At 39.7% G+C, this 13,698-nt stretch overlaps 1 protein-coding gene across 3 annotated transcripts in view; it reads left to right on the top strand.

Annotated features, from left to right (window-relative positions):
- kcnq1.2 (potassium voltage-gated channel, KQT-like subfamily, member 1.2) overlaps nt 1-13,698 on the top strand; it is a 161,376-nt gene that overhangs the window by 11,419 nt on the left and 136,259 nt on the right. For all 3 annotated transcript variants that reach the window (XM_047597062.1, XM_047597061.1, XM_047597063.1), the window contains exons 3-6: nt 6,971-7,061; nt 12,671-12,797; nt 12,962-13,040; nt 13,126-13,222. In XM_047597062.1, the coding sequence (XP_047453018.1) occupies nt 6,971-7,061; nt 12,671-12,797; nt 12,962-13,040; nt 13,126-13,222 (394 nt within the window). The remainder of the gene's footprint in view (nt 1-6,970; nt 7,062-12,670; nt 12,798-12,961; nt 13,041-13,125; nt 13,223-13,698) is intronic.

Raw genomic sequence — 13,698 nt, forward strand, 5'->3', positions numbered from 1 at the left:
TTTTGCTTAGAATTGCGATCACAATTCTTGGGCATGATTTTTTTTTTTTTTTTTTTTTTCAAACTATTTATTGCACTGATGAACTTTAACTCTGTGGGGGACTCTCGCCACCACCACCTGGGGTTTCTTCGCCATCCATTCAACTCTCTTTACTGCTGACTTCTCTCTGCTTCTCTCCCTCACTTTTTCCACACACTTAACTGCAGGTGGGTTTCCTCCACTGACAGAATCACATGTTTTAAAGGTGCTTTACCATAGGTCAAGGGAGGAGTCAGTGGCAGTGCTGCCTTTAGGGGCGCCTGATAAAATCCGGGAAGAAATGGGAGCATTTGTTTGTGATGCCGCTTGTGAAATAAAATGCTTAAGAATTGTTGTGTTTCGAAATGGGATCACGTGTATGTGTGAATTGAGATCACATTTTTTTAACGATTTATTGTGCAGCCCCACTATCAAGATATGTACGCTGGGAAATGTTGTAATGCTGTTTTCTGCTGCAACTTTTTCCTCAAAACACACATCTCACCATTGTGCTTTTCACACCTTGTCTTCATGGCTGGATACTAAGCATTTCAACAACATCATTTATCTTTCATTGTCTTTATTAATTTATCTTTCAAATCGTTATTAACACTTGATAACAACAAAATGATAGTTGAATAAATCTTTCTTTATTTCAGTGTCTGTGTAGCAGGATCCATCCCAGACCTGCACACACACATTAGTTCATAAACATCTAGATTATGATTAATGATTTATGTCTCCTATAGCAGCCAACTAAAAGTAAAATTTTGTTTTTTATGTTTAAAACTACTCAGCTTTCTGTCTTCCACATAACTAATTGCACTGCCAACATATTAGTTTTAAACGCCAATGCCAAGGTAAACACGGAGCCTGACAATTATGACACGATTGTCTTGGTCTTTGTTGTTGTTTGTTTTGGAGTTGCCCGCTGTTGTAATTGTGCTGTTTAACTGAGGCTGTTACTCGGTGGTGATGGAAGTTGCTGGTGGTGAATGTCACTGCCACTGTTGTGTGATCCCATCTATTTCTCTTGACATTATACCTGACCTCCAACCTGTAAGGAGATTTTTATCAACCTATTTCCCAAGTATTTGTTGGATAAGATGATAGCTAAGCCAAGACTAAATATCCTTGTTTATGGCTGATGGCTGATGTGGTGTAATCCACCCTAAGCTCTTCAATGGATGGGATGGGGACGGGGGTCAAAAATAGGTTGATGGAGGGCTGCTCTGTAAATGACCGTGCTGTCTTGTAGTGATGGCCTGGGCAATTTACGTGCACCCGGGTTCAGGTTTGTTATACTCCAATCCAGAGAGTGTTTTACAAAACTCACTGTGTGTCAAAATGAAGGCATTTAAAGTAGCCATGGATGGAACCATGCATATTATAAGTTACACTTTGACCCTATGTGTACAAGTGGATGCTGAGCCAAGGTGATACACAGTATCTCAGAAACAGCACGAGGGAATTTTCTCAAATCTGATATGAAGATTCACTTCTGCAGGGCGATGAAATGATTATGTTTTGGTGGTCACCGTGTCCTCTAAAAACATGTTTTGTCCATCACTCATTCATAAGAAAACAGAGGCAAAAAATTCACACAGTGTCTAATGGTGATGAAGTGATCCAAAAACCCAAAGGTCAACTTCAGTGTGAAATCATAATATTTTCCAGCCATTATTCAACGTCATAACTCAGGAAGTGACAGCAAAATTGGGTGATTTCACATCTGGTTATAATTAATGCGAAATATATACTGTATCTGACAACCTTTCTTGGAGCCTGACTTGAAATTGCGGTGATTGTGTAGATCTTCTGTGCTGCTGGGTTGCAGATGAATGTTTTACAATTTGTTGTTTCTTCATAGCTATATCTGTGTTTGAACTATTGTCAGTGCTTCAAGCAGGCTGAAGAGAAACAAGGCTGACATTAGTTTACGACTGAGAAAGGAAGGAGAGATTTGGCTGTATGTTTATAGACGTGGGATGTAAAAACTGTAGTTGTAATGACTTAAGATGTGGAGTTGCCTTTTGATCGATTTGTAATGGTATTCTATGTTGGCGCACTTACAGATTGCGTTTATAAGCAGACACAAAATGGAATCTTTATGCAAAAATGATCCCTTTTTTAAATTTCCATTACTGATTACTCATGTGAAGATTCTTTGCATTGAACAGCTTAAGAAAGAGGCTTGTAAGGGCTACTTCACGTTAGGTCCTTGGTACCTAAGCCAAGGGGATGCACACCTGTGACCTTTTGCTTCTTCTGTCACCACTAAACCAAACCTCTGGTCCTAAAGGTTAAAAAATGCAACGTTATGAAAGCAAAATTCCACTAAGCATGACTAAAATTTTCAGCTGTGTGGGTTTGATTAGAATATTAATGGCCTTGTGAGGCTTGGTTGTGGACAGGTCTCCTTTGTTTGATGGTGGAGGTGACTGGCTTTGATGAGTAGCAAAGAGGGTCCTTTCAGGTTTCAAAGAGACACACATAAAATTCCTGATTAGTTTTTGCTTTTGAGGGCAGTGTTGAGAGTGTGTGCATGGAGAGAGGGTTGGGACTTGGTTCTGGTTTGCTGGAATGACCTGATTTTAAAAGGAAAATACCTACTTGACAACCCTATTAGCTTCTTTTCACTTATACATGTAAATTAGCAATGTGAGACTGTTATCTTACAGATAATTTGGTACCTGTGGTGTGGGGTTTTAATTGCACTTTGTAGGCAAACAGATGGGTGAAGACCTGAGCTGTCGATGCCTCATGTTGCTGATTCCTGTCTGATTTTACTTGCTGATTGGGGATTTCAGAGTGTGGTGTGACTATGCTGTACTTATTTCAGTAAAGCTTAATGGATATGCAGTGAATAATACTCCCTAAAACCCCAGCTGTTTTGTTTTAATCAGATCCCAGGGGTTTTGGCCTGGCTAAATAAGGTTGGCCAATAGTTGTGGGTGACCTAGTCCTGTCCACTGCAAACGCCTCTCCACAGTCACAGTCACTGCTGAAAACTAGGATGTGACATTAGGAAATAGTCACCTTTAAACACTTCATTTGTGGGTTTGGTAGGGGATTTCATGAGAGCTGTGTGTTTTGACATTGGTGTCACATCGTACTCAGGAAGCAAAGGAGTATGTCAAGCTAACGGTAAACTCTATCACCAAAGTATCAATCTCTGTATCTTCTTATTATGTATGTATGTTTATTTAGTCATTAAATCAGGAAGAACAGCAGCTGCTTTAATTCGCTCAGTTGCAGTACTGTCTGAACATAAATGTACTTAGCTCAACATAATCCATCAAAAAATCCTTGATCATACATAACCTTGCTGAGAAAAATGCCTTTCACTCTACCTTAGCTAATTCACCTGTAGATGTAAAATATGGTATTGAGCTTTAGGGATTAAGAGTTTCCATTTACATTCATTCATTCTACATTTACAAGAGCTTATACTCAGGGAGATTGCACTGTTATCCCTCCAAAACAACAAATGTCATTGTCCCATGCGCTACAGGAAAATAACATGGATTACACGATCTACATGACCTACATGACAACAACATCATATATATGCTTGTTCGAATAAGATCATCTGAAATGGGTTTGAGTTGACTTTACCTAGCCTCATATTAGCCTGACCCTCTGTCTGGTTTTTCCCTTCCCAGAAGCCTGATAATTGCCACTTCCTAGAACCCTGGCAACAATGTAACACAAACTGTTGTTCCCATTTGCCTTGTGCTCCGAAAGACTTGTGGCCTTTCGGAGCATCTGGCATCTTATCTGATAAAATAATTAATATTTTCATGAAATACTCTCCAGGGTTTTTATGGGAAATGTTTTAAGTGGTTTTGAGGATCCGACAGAATTTAGAAAATTTCAGCATAAAATAGAAGTTGATTGATTGTCTGTTCAATAAGCACCTGCATCTGCAGAATCTAGAGATGATAGACGTGCAGATATCAGTCACGTAAACAACCTCAAATAAGTTGAAACAAGTAACAAAGATGGGATTAGTTTGCTGGGACACTTGTAGCAGAAACTGTTGGTCTGTGGATCATCTGATAAATAAGCAGAGAGAGCTGTCAGTATAAATGGACCTTTACTTATCAGATGAGCAAAAAGTGTAGCTTTTGTCTTTCTATTTATACAGGCTACTGAAAATAAGTTGATTATAAGCAGGTAATTAGCCTAACTAAAATCAAACTTATCCAAAAATTTGACACTTTAACATGCATCAAACAACAAATTTTTTCGGCCCAAGTCTCATCCAGTAACACATACTGCAGCCAGTCACCAGGGGGAGCTGTACTGGCTTTGGTTTCACTTTTTGAGGAGCAGTTCTGCTGTCCTTATTTGTACAGTCCATACATATGTTACCTGGTCGCCCACACGTAAGTTGCCTGCAGGACATGTTCTGAAAATAGCACATAGCAATAGTGTGGAGCTCCTTTAAAACTTTTATTTAATTGGATTACTGTTCTTTTTATATCAGCAACAATTGCATTTGAACATGACATTATTAAATATAAGGTAGACATATTGTCTTTCTTTTTACCGATGTATGGAAGCAGGCGCATACGTTGAGGAGCTTATGATGTAGGTTTTAAAAACAGAAAAATATGACAGAAAAAGCAAAAGAATACTTCACAGTGAGTGGGAAGAAGCGGTTCTTTTTACAACAGTAAAAGAAATGTGGGGGGCTACTGTGGCAACAGCAAAGCTGCACAATGTGGAGAGACACTTACCACGTATCACGCTAGCTTCCATGCTAACTAACCACCTGAAAGGCCTGTGTGTTAAAGACAGCTGTGGGCAAATGGCAGTCCTTTTCACAAGTCAATGAACATAACTGAAACTTCCCTTGGCTAAACAGAACTTTTTAGTGACACACGTGTTAAACTTAAATACTGAACAAAAATGATTTGCTCTAAAAGTGTAACAGATGTTTTGTTAAAAATCTATTTAAATATGTGAACGAAGTGATAACGGACAAAGTTCTTCGTTGGTTCAAAAAAAAAATAAGATGAGTAAATGAACAGACAGCCTTGTCACACATATAAGTTGTCATTATTATTATTATTACTAAGCATACAATGAGAGACTATTATTCAGGAAGTGTGCATCAAACAGGTACCCCCTTGTTTTACTCCACACCCTTGAAGTAGCTCTCAGTTCCAGGTTGGTGACCCCTGACCTAGGGCATGTATCATAGTGAAATCCCATTGACAGTTGGATAGCCACGAGCAAATTGGAGCAAAGAGAAGGCCACACTAAAACAGCCTGGACTGAATCTCTTGGTCTTAGCTTGGTCACTGTAGTCAATCAGAGGGGATGATGTCACCTAAGCTCTTGTTGACAACTGGCTTGCTATTGTTTGTTTTGAACACAAAGCAAAAGAGTGAGGCAGAATTGTGTGTGTGTGTGCGTGCGCACACTTTGTGCGTGCATGCGTGCTGGGTAGCAGTAATCCTCCTCATACAGTAAAATCAGAGTCCCATCTGGCCAATGTGTCATGGTGTAAGGGGAATCCTTCTTTAAGAGTCTTTCTCTGCGTCATCCTGCTTTGAGTTAAGCTCATACTATCACCTGACGTCCTGGAGATCAGCTTCATAATTTCAAAAAAGAACACCTTCAACTTGTTTCACTAACATGTGAGAGTCCAGTATGCAGGTGTCTGAATCAGTGGTGTCACTGTGACGGAAATGGTCACATCTACATTTTTAGTTTCCTCCATGACTTGAGCAGTGTTTCCATTCTGCTGATTTACTGTACGTATATTTTGTCATTATTTTGCATGATAAACAAATGGTAATAACAAGCACCAGGCACTTACATAACATTTCTAGCATATGGCAAGTAATCCAGCTGGTAGCACACAGTGTCCTAATACCCCCACTACAGCGTGTTTTAAAGGGAGTTGATAATGGTGCATGCAAACACTCTTGGTTTGACAAGCACTTAAAAGATGTGTTTCAAGGATTATTTCTGGCATGGCGAAAAAATGCATACAACCAATTCTCCTCTTAATCCCACACAGAGTCAGGAAAGGCCAACTGAGGCCAAGAGAAATGTGAAAATCATACGTTTTAAATGAGTTATGTCGTGAACATAAAGTTTATATAAACATATAAATGAGGCGGCGCCGTATTAATGGAGTATTTAATTATACATTTTTAAAAAAGAAATGCATTTATTTTGTTGAAAATTATTGGACAATTAGAAAAAAAAGAATTACACCACCCTGGGTTCTTGGAAGATTTGGGGTAAGCCATACTTTACTTTCCCGGTTGAGAAAATAACCAGCATATGCATTTAAAATATAAATATAATATTGGCCCGTCCTCACCTCTTTTACTTCTTAATCCCATTTTACCATCTTCACCTTCTCTCCTGCCCTCTTTTCTTCCACTGCCCTCATTTAAGGTATGCTGCTCGTGGATCAGCTCACGAGGCTGTATTTGCAGATGATGTATGTACACTGACAGATGGGCGGCCTCGACGGAAAGTTTCGCTGTTGCTAGGAGATGTGGAAACTTCCTGTCAGCTGCTAATACAAGCAAGATTGATGACTGAAAAAAAAAAACAGAGACAAACGCCCCTTAAACTTTATACCGCTGCTCGATACAACATGATGTTTGGTATTTTATTTCGTCGGAAATGTTATAATCATAAGCGTTGCTTGATCTCAAGGTGAATCCCTTGTAATCAATGTGGCTCATTTCATCCCCTTCACTCAGAGTGTGATTTCCTGCCTCCTGATTTCCTTTTTTAAAATTATTATCAGCTCAATCCATTAAATATATGGTCATCTCTTAGCAGCCTATTTTGTGGCTTTACAGTTTGGACATTTGGACAATTTATTTTCAGTTTTACTAACTTCAGTTTTTAGAACAGGGAGTGAAATGTTATTAGTTGTGATGATTGACGGGTAACGCTGTCTCCTTTTTTTCAGCTTTCTCATGGTCCTCGTGTGTCTCATCTTCAGTGTCCTCTCCACTATAGAACAATATGCAGACTTTGCCACTGGAACCCTCTTCTGGATGGTGAGTAGATTCATTTCATAAACACTTACTGAAGAACTCTTTCACTAATTCCACAGAACTTCAACATGTAGTAATAATCCATATTTACAATTCACTTGTGTATTGAGGCCCTGTCTAAGGTTGCGTACATTTTATCATCTACTTAAGTTATATTAAGGGCTTCTCTTACACAGTTCTTCTAAAGGCTCTCCACACAGCTGGAGTTATGTGAAGTGGAATGGGACTCATTTGGGAGAGGGTATTGTTCGCTAATTGCAGGGTTGGCGGTTTAATGGAATGTGAGCGTTTTGCATGTTTGTTTGTGTGTGAATGGTTGATTCAATTTAACCACGACTAAAGTTGGACTATTGCACACCAATTACCAAAACTATCAGTACGAATCATTTGATGAAATTGCTACTGGTCCAGCTTTGTGCAAATCCACACATGCCTTAGAGGTTTAATAGAGGTCTAATATTTTTCTTTCTGTTTCTGATAGTAGGCAAAATGTCAATGTACATGTCTGATATTTAGAAAATTGGTTGTCACAACTAAATATTTCAGATCATCAAACAAATTTAAATATAAGACAAAGATAACACAAGTAAACACAGAATTCAGTTTTTAAATGAAGGGTTTTATTATTAAGGGGAAATAAATCCAAACCTACATGGCCCTGTCTGAAAAAGAGTTTGCCCCTCTTGTTAAACCATAACTTATCTGTGGTTTATCACACCTGAGTTCAGTGTCTCTAGCCACATTCAGGCCTGATTACTAACATACCTCTTCTCAATCAAGAAATCGCTTCAATGTGACCTGCCCGACAAAGAGAAGTAAACCAAAAGATCCTCAATAGTTAGACATCATGCCGAGATCCAAAGAAATTCAGGGACAAATGAGAAAGAAAGTAATTACGATCTATCAGTCTGGAAAAGGTTATAAAGCCGTTTCTAAAGCTTTGGGATTCCAGTAAACCACAGTGAGAGCCATTATCCACAAATGGTGAAAACATGGAGCAGTGGTGAACCTTCCAAGGAGCGGCCGACTGGACAAAATTACCCCAAGAGCTCAGTGACAACTCATCTAAGAGGTCACAAAAGACCCCAGAACAACATCCAAAGACTTGCAGGCCTCACCTGCTTCAGTTAAGGTCAGTGCTCATGACTCCACCATAAAAAAGAGACTGGACTAAAATGATCTGTATGGCAGAGTTCAAGATCAAAACCACCGCTGGGCAAAAATAACATAAAGGCTGGTCCCAGTTGAGCCAGAAAACATCTTGATGATCCCCAAGACTTTGGGGGAAATACTCTGGACTGAAGGGGCAAAAGTTGAACCTTTTGGAAGGTGTGTGTCACATTACACCTGGAGTAAAAGTAATGCATAGCAACAATAAAATGTGGTGGTGGTAGTGTGATGGTCTGGGGCTGTTTTGCTGCTTCAGGACCTGGAAGACTTGCTGTGGTAAATGGAACCATGAATTTTGCTGTCAACCCAAAAAACTGAAGGAGGATGTCCGGCCGTCTGTTGGTGACCTCAAGCTGAAGAGAAGTTGGTGTCTGCAGCAGGACAGTGATCCATAACTCACCAGCAAATCCACGTCTGAATGAATGAAAAGAACCAAATGGAGAGGCCTAGTCAAAGTCCTGACCTGAATCCTACTGAGATGCTGTGGCATGACCTTAAAAACATGGTTCATGCTGGAAAACTCTCCAATGTGGCTGAATTACAAATATTCTGCAAAGATGAGTGGAACAAAAGGTCCTCAACAAAAGACTCATTGCAAGTTATCACAAGCACTTGATTGCTGCTAAAGGTGGCCCAGGTTTGTATGATTTGATATTGTTTTCCCATAATAATAAAAAGCTTCATTTAAAAAGTGCAGTTTGTGTTTACTTGTGTTATCTTTGACTTACATTTAAATGAGTTTGATGATCTGAAACATGTAAGTGTGGCAAACATGCAAAAAAACAGGAAATCATTAGGAGCCTAACACTTTTTCATACCACTATGCATTTAGATATTTGATTTAGTTATGCTTCCTCTACAAGGAAGATGTTTGCTTACTTACTTTGTAATTGCTGCACATTGTATACATATGGAAAGACAATGAACTAAAGACTGACAGATGACTAGTCAGTCAAGTACAGTCTCCGTTCAGTACCACGAGTTGTCCACATGATGGCGATACAAGATCTTGGCTGGGAGAGATTGTAACCGCCATCTTACAGCTCAGTCCAGATATTAGAAAACTCTAAAAGACTAATCTGTTTGTTATTGCAAATATAGTGACACACACCAACCAGCCTGCATTGCATCCGTGCTCTTTTTAACATATGGAGATGACACTTTTTACGCAGAATCATTTGGCTCCGCACAGACTGCACTGGTTGATAGTTGCTGGACTTTTTTTTTTCAGTCTTATGAGGCTATTAAGGCTGCTAAGTGATGCAATAAATCGAGGGCTTACAACAGGTAGAGAAAATTATGGCTGCAGTTTGGACACTCTACAAAGAGCTTGCATCATCCGTCTCTTGCCAGCACACTGCGAATATAAATACACACGTAGCTACTGCATTCTCGCACACAGTTTACACAAAGGCTGCACAGACATGCACTCAGAAGAACATACACACACACACACACGTACCACCTCCTGAGTCCCGTGGCAGTCAGAGGACAGAGTGGACACTGTGTTCTTTAAACTTTTGGCCAGTGCCCTTTGTAGACCTACTATCACAGTTATTCATTTATTTATACAAAGAGAGAGCCAAATACCCTTTATCATTATCTCTTTCTCTCTGTCTCTTTCTTTCCCTCCCTTCATCCACTGTGCATATTTTTCATCTCTTGTTTCACCACATATATCAACAATAATCGGCCCCATAAAGTATCGCACTACACATAATGACCTATCAGCCCCTTTTTCTTTTTTTGTCGAAGCCTACTTGTGTGTACACCTGGCTGCGTGTTTGTGCACGAACGTGAATATCCAATATTAATCGCGAGATAAGATAATGCCTTATCTCTCTTTTTTTCTTGTGTGCGTACTTTTACGTGAGTGTGCTAGAGGGGGTGGAGCTCTGGGAGTTTTGTCATGGTGGAGCATACTGGTGGTGGTGGTGGTGGTGGTGGCTATACTTAGAAAGTTCAGGGTTAGCTAACATCCGTGAATCACAAGCTGCTTGTTTTGGATGGCAGAGGGGACATTAGTCCTTGAGGATATTTGGCCTTCAGGGCAGCTGCCAAAGTAAAGCTAGCACAGAAGCACACACACACACACACACGCTGTCACACACACACGTGACATGAAACTCTTCTTTCTCTGATTCTCCTCTGCACTTTTCTTTATCATTGTTTTATTAAAATTTTATTATTCCCAAGAATAATATTCCCACGGTTTACACCATGTTTGGCCAGTGTTACCGAGTATTTGTGATCTTGAACAAGAATACCAGACCCATACTGACTAGAAAATGTGGTTTTTCAGATTACACCCTGTGACAGTAATGCATTTAGAACCTATATCCAAAATGTATTCTTAAATAATGACAAGATGCTGTACTTTGATAATTAAACAATTTTCCCATTTGGGAAATAGTCAGACGAGGGGAAGACAATCGTAATCTTTTTGGAGGCCAACTAATCTCTGTACTAATATTTCTGGTGAAAGTGAGTAAAGGGTTTTGTTGAAAATTTAATCTTAGCATTAAAATATTGTTCTAAATCTTCTGGTAAATGTAATGACTTATGGTAATAATAAAAAAACAAAAAATCAGGATTAAATCTTGCACATAAGAAGAATATCCCCTTACAGCATTTGATATATTAAATCACAGAAGAAACTTGTATTCAAGGGGATATTGTCAATCTCATTTAAATTACCCAACATTAATAACCGGGGTATTATTTGGATTGTGTACTACTCATGAGTTGCAAAAGCTTCATGAAGCTCAGGTAAATCTAGGTGTAATGAATGCGATGTGTGCGTGTGTGCGTATACATCCCTCTTGTAGTGATGAAGCAATCTAATCACATTTTCACCCGACACCATAATACCCAAGCACCTCTTTGAATGAGCTTCATCCTCGTCTGGCTTGATTAGATTAGCGCTGCACGAACAGGCGGCTGTTTTCAGTAAACACGTGATTGCCAGTTTAAAAAAAAAAAAAAAAAAACACGTACGAAAACACCCCAACATCTGGATGACCCATTTTAGGGAATTATTTCAACTAATCCCATAAAATTCCCCAAATTCATGCGTACCTTTGACTTTCAAATTTCACCCAGCTGTCAAATAACACATTTTGTTGCGGAGCTGATGTTTTGATTTGACAGTGTTAGTAAAAGCCGTGAGTCTGTTGTAGTTTCTAGAACACATAAACCCACAAGGACCATTTGTGAATAGTTAAAACAAAACAATAACAACAGGGACATAAACAGACCCCATTACTGTCTTATACAGTTAAAAAGATTATAGTTAGTTGATCAAGTTCACCTCAAATTGATGGTATATGCAGGTTCCAGACATCTGGTTTTCTCCAGTTTGTTTGTTTCCAGTAAGTGAATGCAGTGAAACCAAATGATAATTCCATCTGATTATCAGGGTATGTTATAGAGATCTACTGAACCATTTCTGCCCGGCCCAGCTTCTTTGTCTTTAACTATGTGACACAAAATGAGCAATTCGTGCAATAAAGGGTATAGGTATTCAAGGCCAGACAACTGAAGCATATAATTAAGGATAACGGGCGAAATAAATTAGAGCAACAGTAAAAAATTGATTCTTTTACTGGTACTAGGGTGACACTTTCTTCAGACTAAATAGGGTCTTGTCTGATTGACAGGTCATTGTTTTGGGGCCTTGCAGTGGCGTGTTATTGCAGCAGGGATCACAGTATTATGTTTCATAGAGAGGGGCAGCCAGAGAGCAGCTAGTTCAAGCAACTGCACTCAATAAGATGGCCACCCACAAGGCCTCAGCAGACAGTATGGTGGCTAAATATTATGGATACACGGTGGCCAGGAAAATGATCACCGTCAGGGAGAGTTAATTAATTCACTGACTGGTATGCACATAATAAAAACCAAATGCACAATAGCACCGAGGGAAACGCAATTTATAAAAAAGGCAGCAGCCCGAGCAGATACGCAGCTGCACATCGATAAAAACTAAGCTCTTATTTGTCAGTCGAGTGCTATAGAAACATTTATAAGAGAAGCTCGATGTCTAAGCTGATTAGTTAGCATTTCTGCCTGTGGCTTCAATCACTTAGCCATTGACCCTGCCTCAATATGAGCTGTCATCAGACATGTTATCAACCTCCATCTTTTCTCCTCGGTGGCTGGGTGGTCTCGGCATGACTGGACCACCTCGGTGTCTCTCTTCAGGGTATCTCACACACCTGTCGTTACCCGCTCATATCATATTGTAAATCTTGGTGATTGATTATAATGACCTTAATGCTTTAAAATGTGTGGTAATGCATGGCGCTGTGTTATCAATGCTTTTAGAAACGATACCTTATCTACTTCCACATCCTCTTGTCCCATACGTGTTTTGCACTTATTGTCTCTGCGCCACTGGATTAATGTAACCCTTACTTTGCGTTTTGCATTGTGCTCCACAGGAGATTGTGCTGGTGCTGTTCTTTGGCACGGAGTATGTGGTCCGGCTGTGGTCGGCAGGCTGCCGCAGCAAATATGCAGGCATCAAAGGACGCCTCCGCTTTATCAGGAAGCCCATATCAATCATAGGTGCACCTGGCATTTTCTTTTGTTCTCGTTAAATGCAACGGATGTCACAAAGTGTTCTTGTAGATCAACAACCTGCATCACACAAGCAAAGTTTTACTAAAGTTTGAGATTTTGTTGAAACTAGTGTTTGATTTGTCTTTGTTTCTTTCCATCTCTTCTCATAGATTTGATAGTGGTCATTGCCTCAATCATCGTGCTTGGGGTAGGGTCAAACGGCCAAGTGTTCGCCACGTCTGCCATCAGGTAGAGCAATCATTTTGTCCTGCATTTTGTCATTTACTCACATCAGATGCCAACGAAATACAAGAGATGGTGTTGTCTGTTGCAGGGGCATCCGTTTCCTCCAAATCCTGCGCATGCTGCATGTGGATCGGCAGGGTGGAACTTGGAGGCTCCTAGGATCTGTAGTCTTCATTCATCGACAGGTAGGTGCCACTCCTTTAGTACTGTTATATATCACAAGGCCCTTAAAGGTCTGATTGGATCAAAAATCAACTCTTTACCCTACAAATCTGCATTATTTTTTTATATATACAACGGACGAAAGGTATAACCACAGAGATTATTCTCCCTCCTGTTCCATACATCAGTGCGCTGTGTTTTTTTTTTTTTTTAGGGTGCAATACTAAAACTAGTTGCTGTAACCCTCACAATATTTGCTAATAAATCCATCGTACACAAATGAACAAAAAAATCCACTGCAGACATGGCTTTATAAGGAAAAGAAAAGAGGTAGCCAAGGTTGCCCCTTCATTGTATTCTGGTACATTTGTTTTAGTTCCTTTTCAGACTGATACACAATGAAGTCAGAGGGTGTACTGTTCTCTTCTTAATCCTTGTAGCACATTGTGTTCTTTGGTTGTAGTCGGACCTGACATTTATATCTCTTTGAGGCATAAGT

The sequence above is a fragment of the Mugil cephalus genome, chromosome 10, assembly GCF_022458985.1.
Source record: "Mugil cephalus isolate CIBA_MC_2020 chromosome 10, CIBA_Mcephalus_1.1, whole genome shotgun sequence".
Taxonomy (NCBI): domain Eukaryota; kingdom Metazoa; phylum Chordata; class Actinopteri; order Mugiliformes; family Mugilidae; genus Mugil; species Mugil cephalus.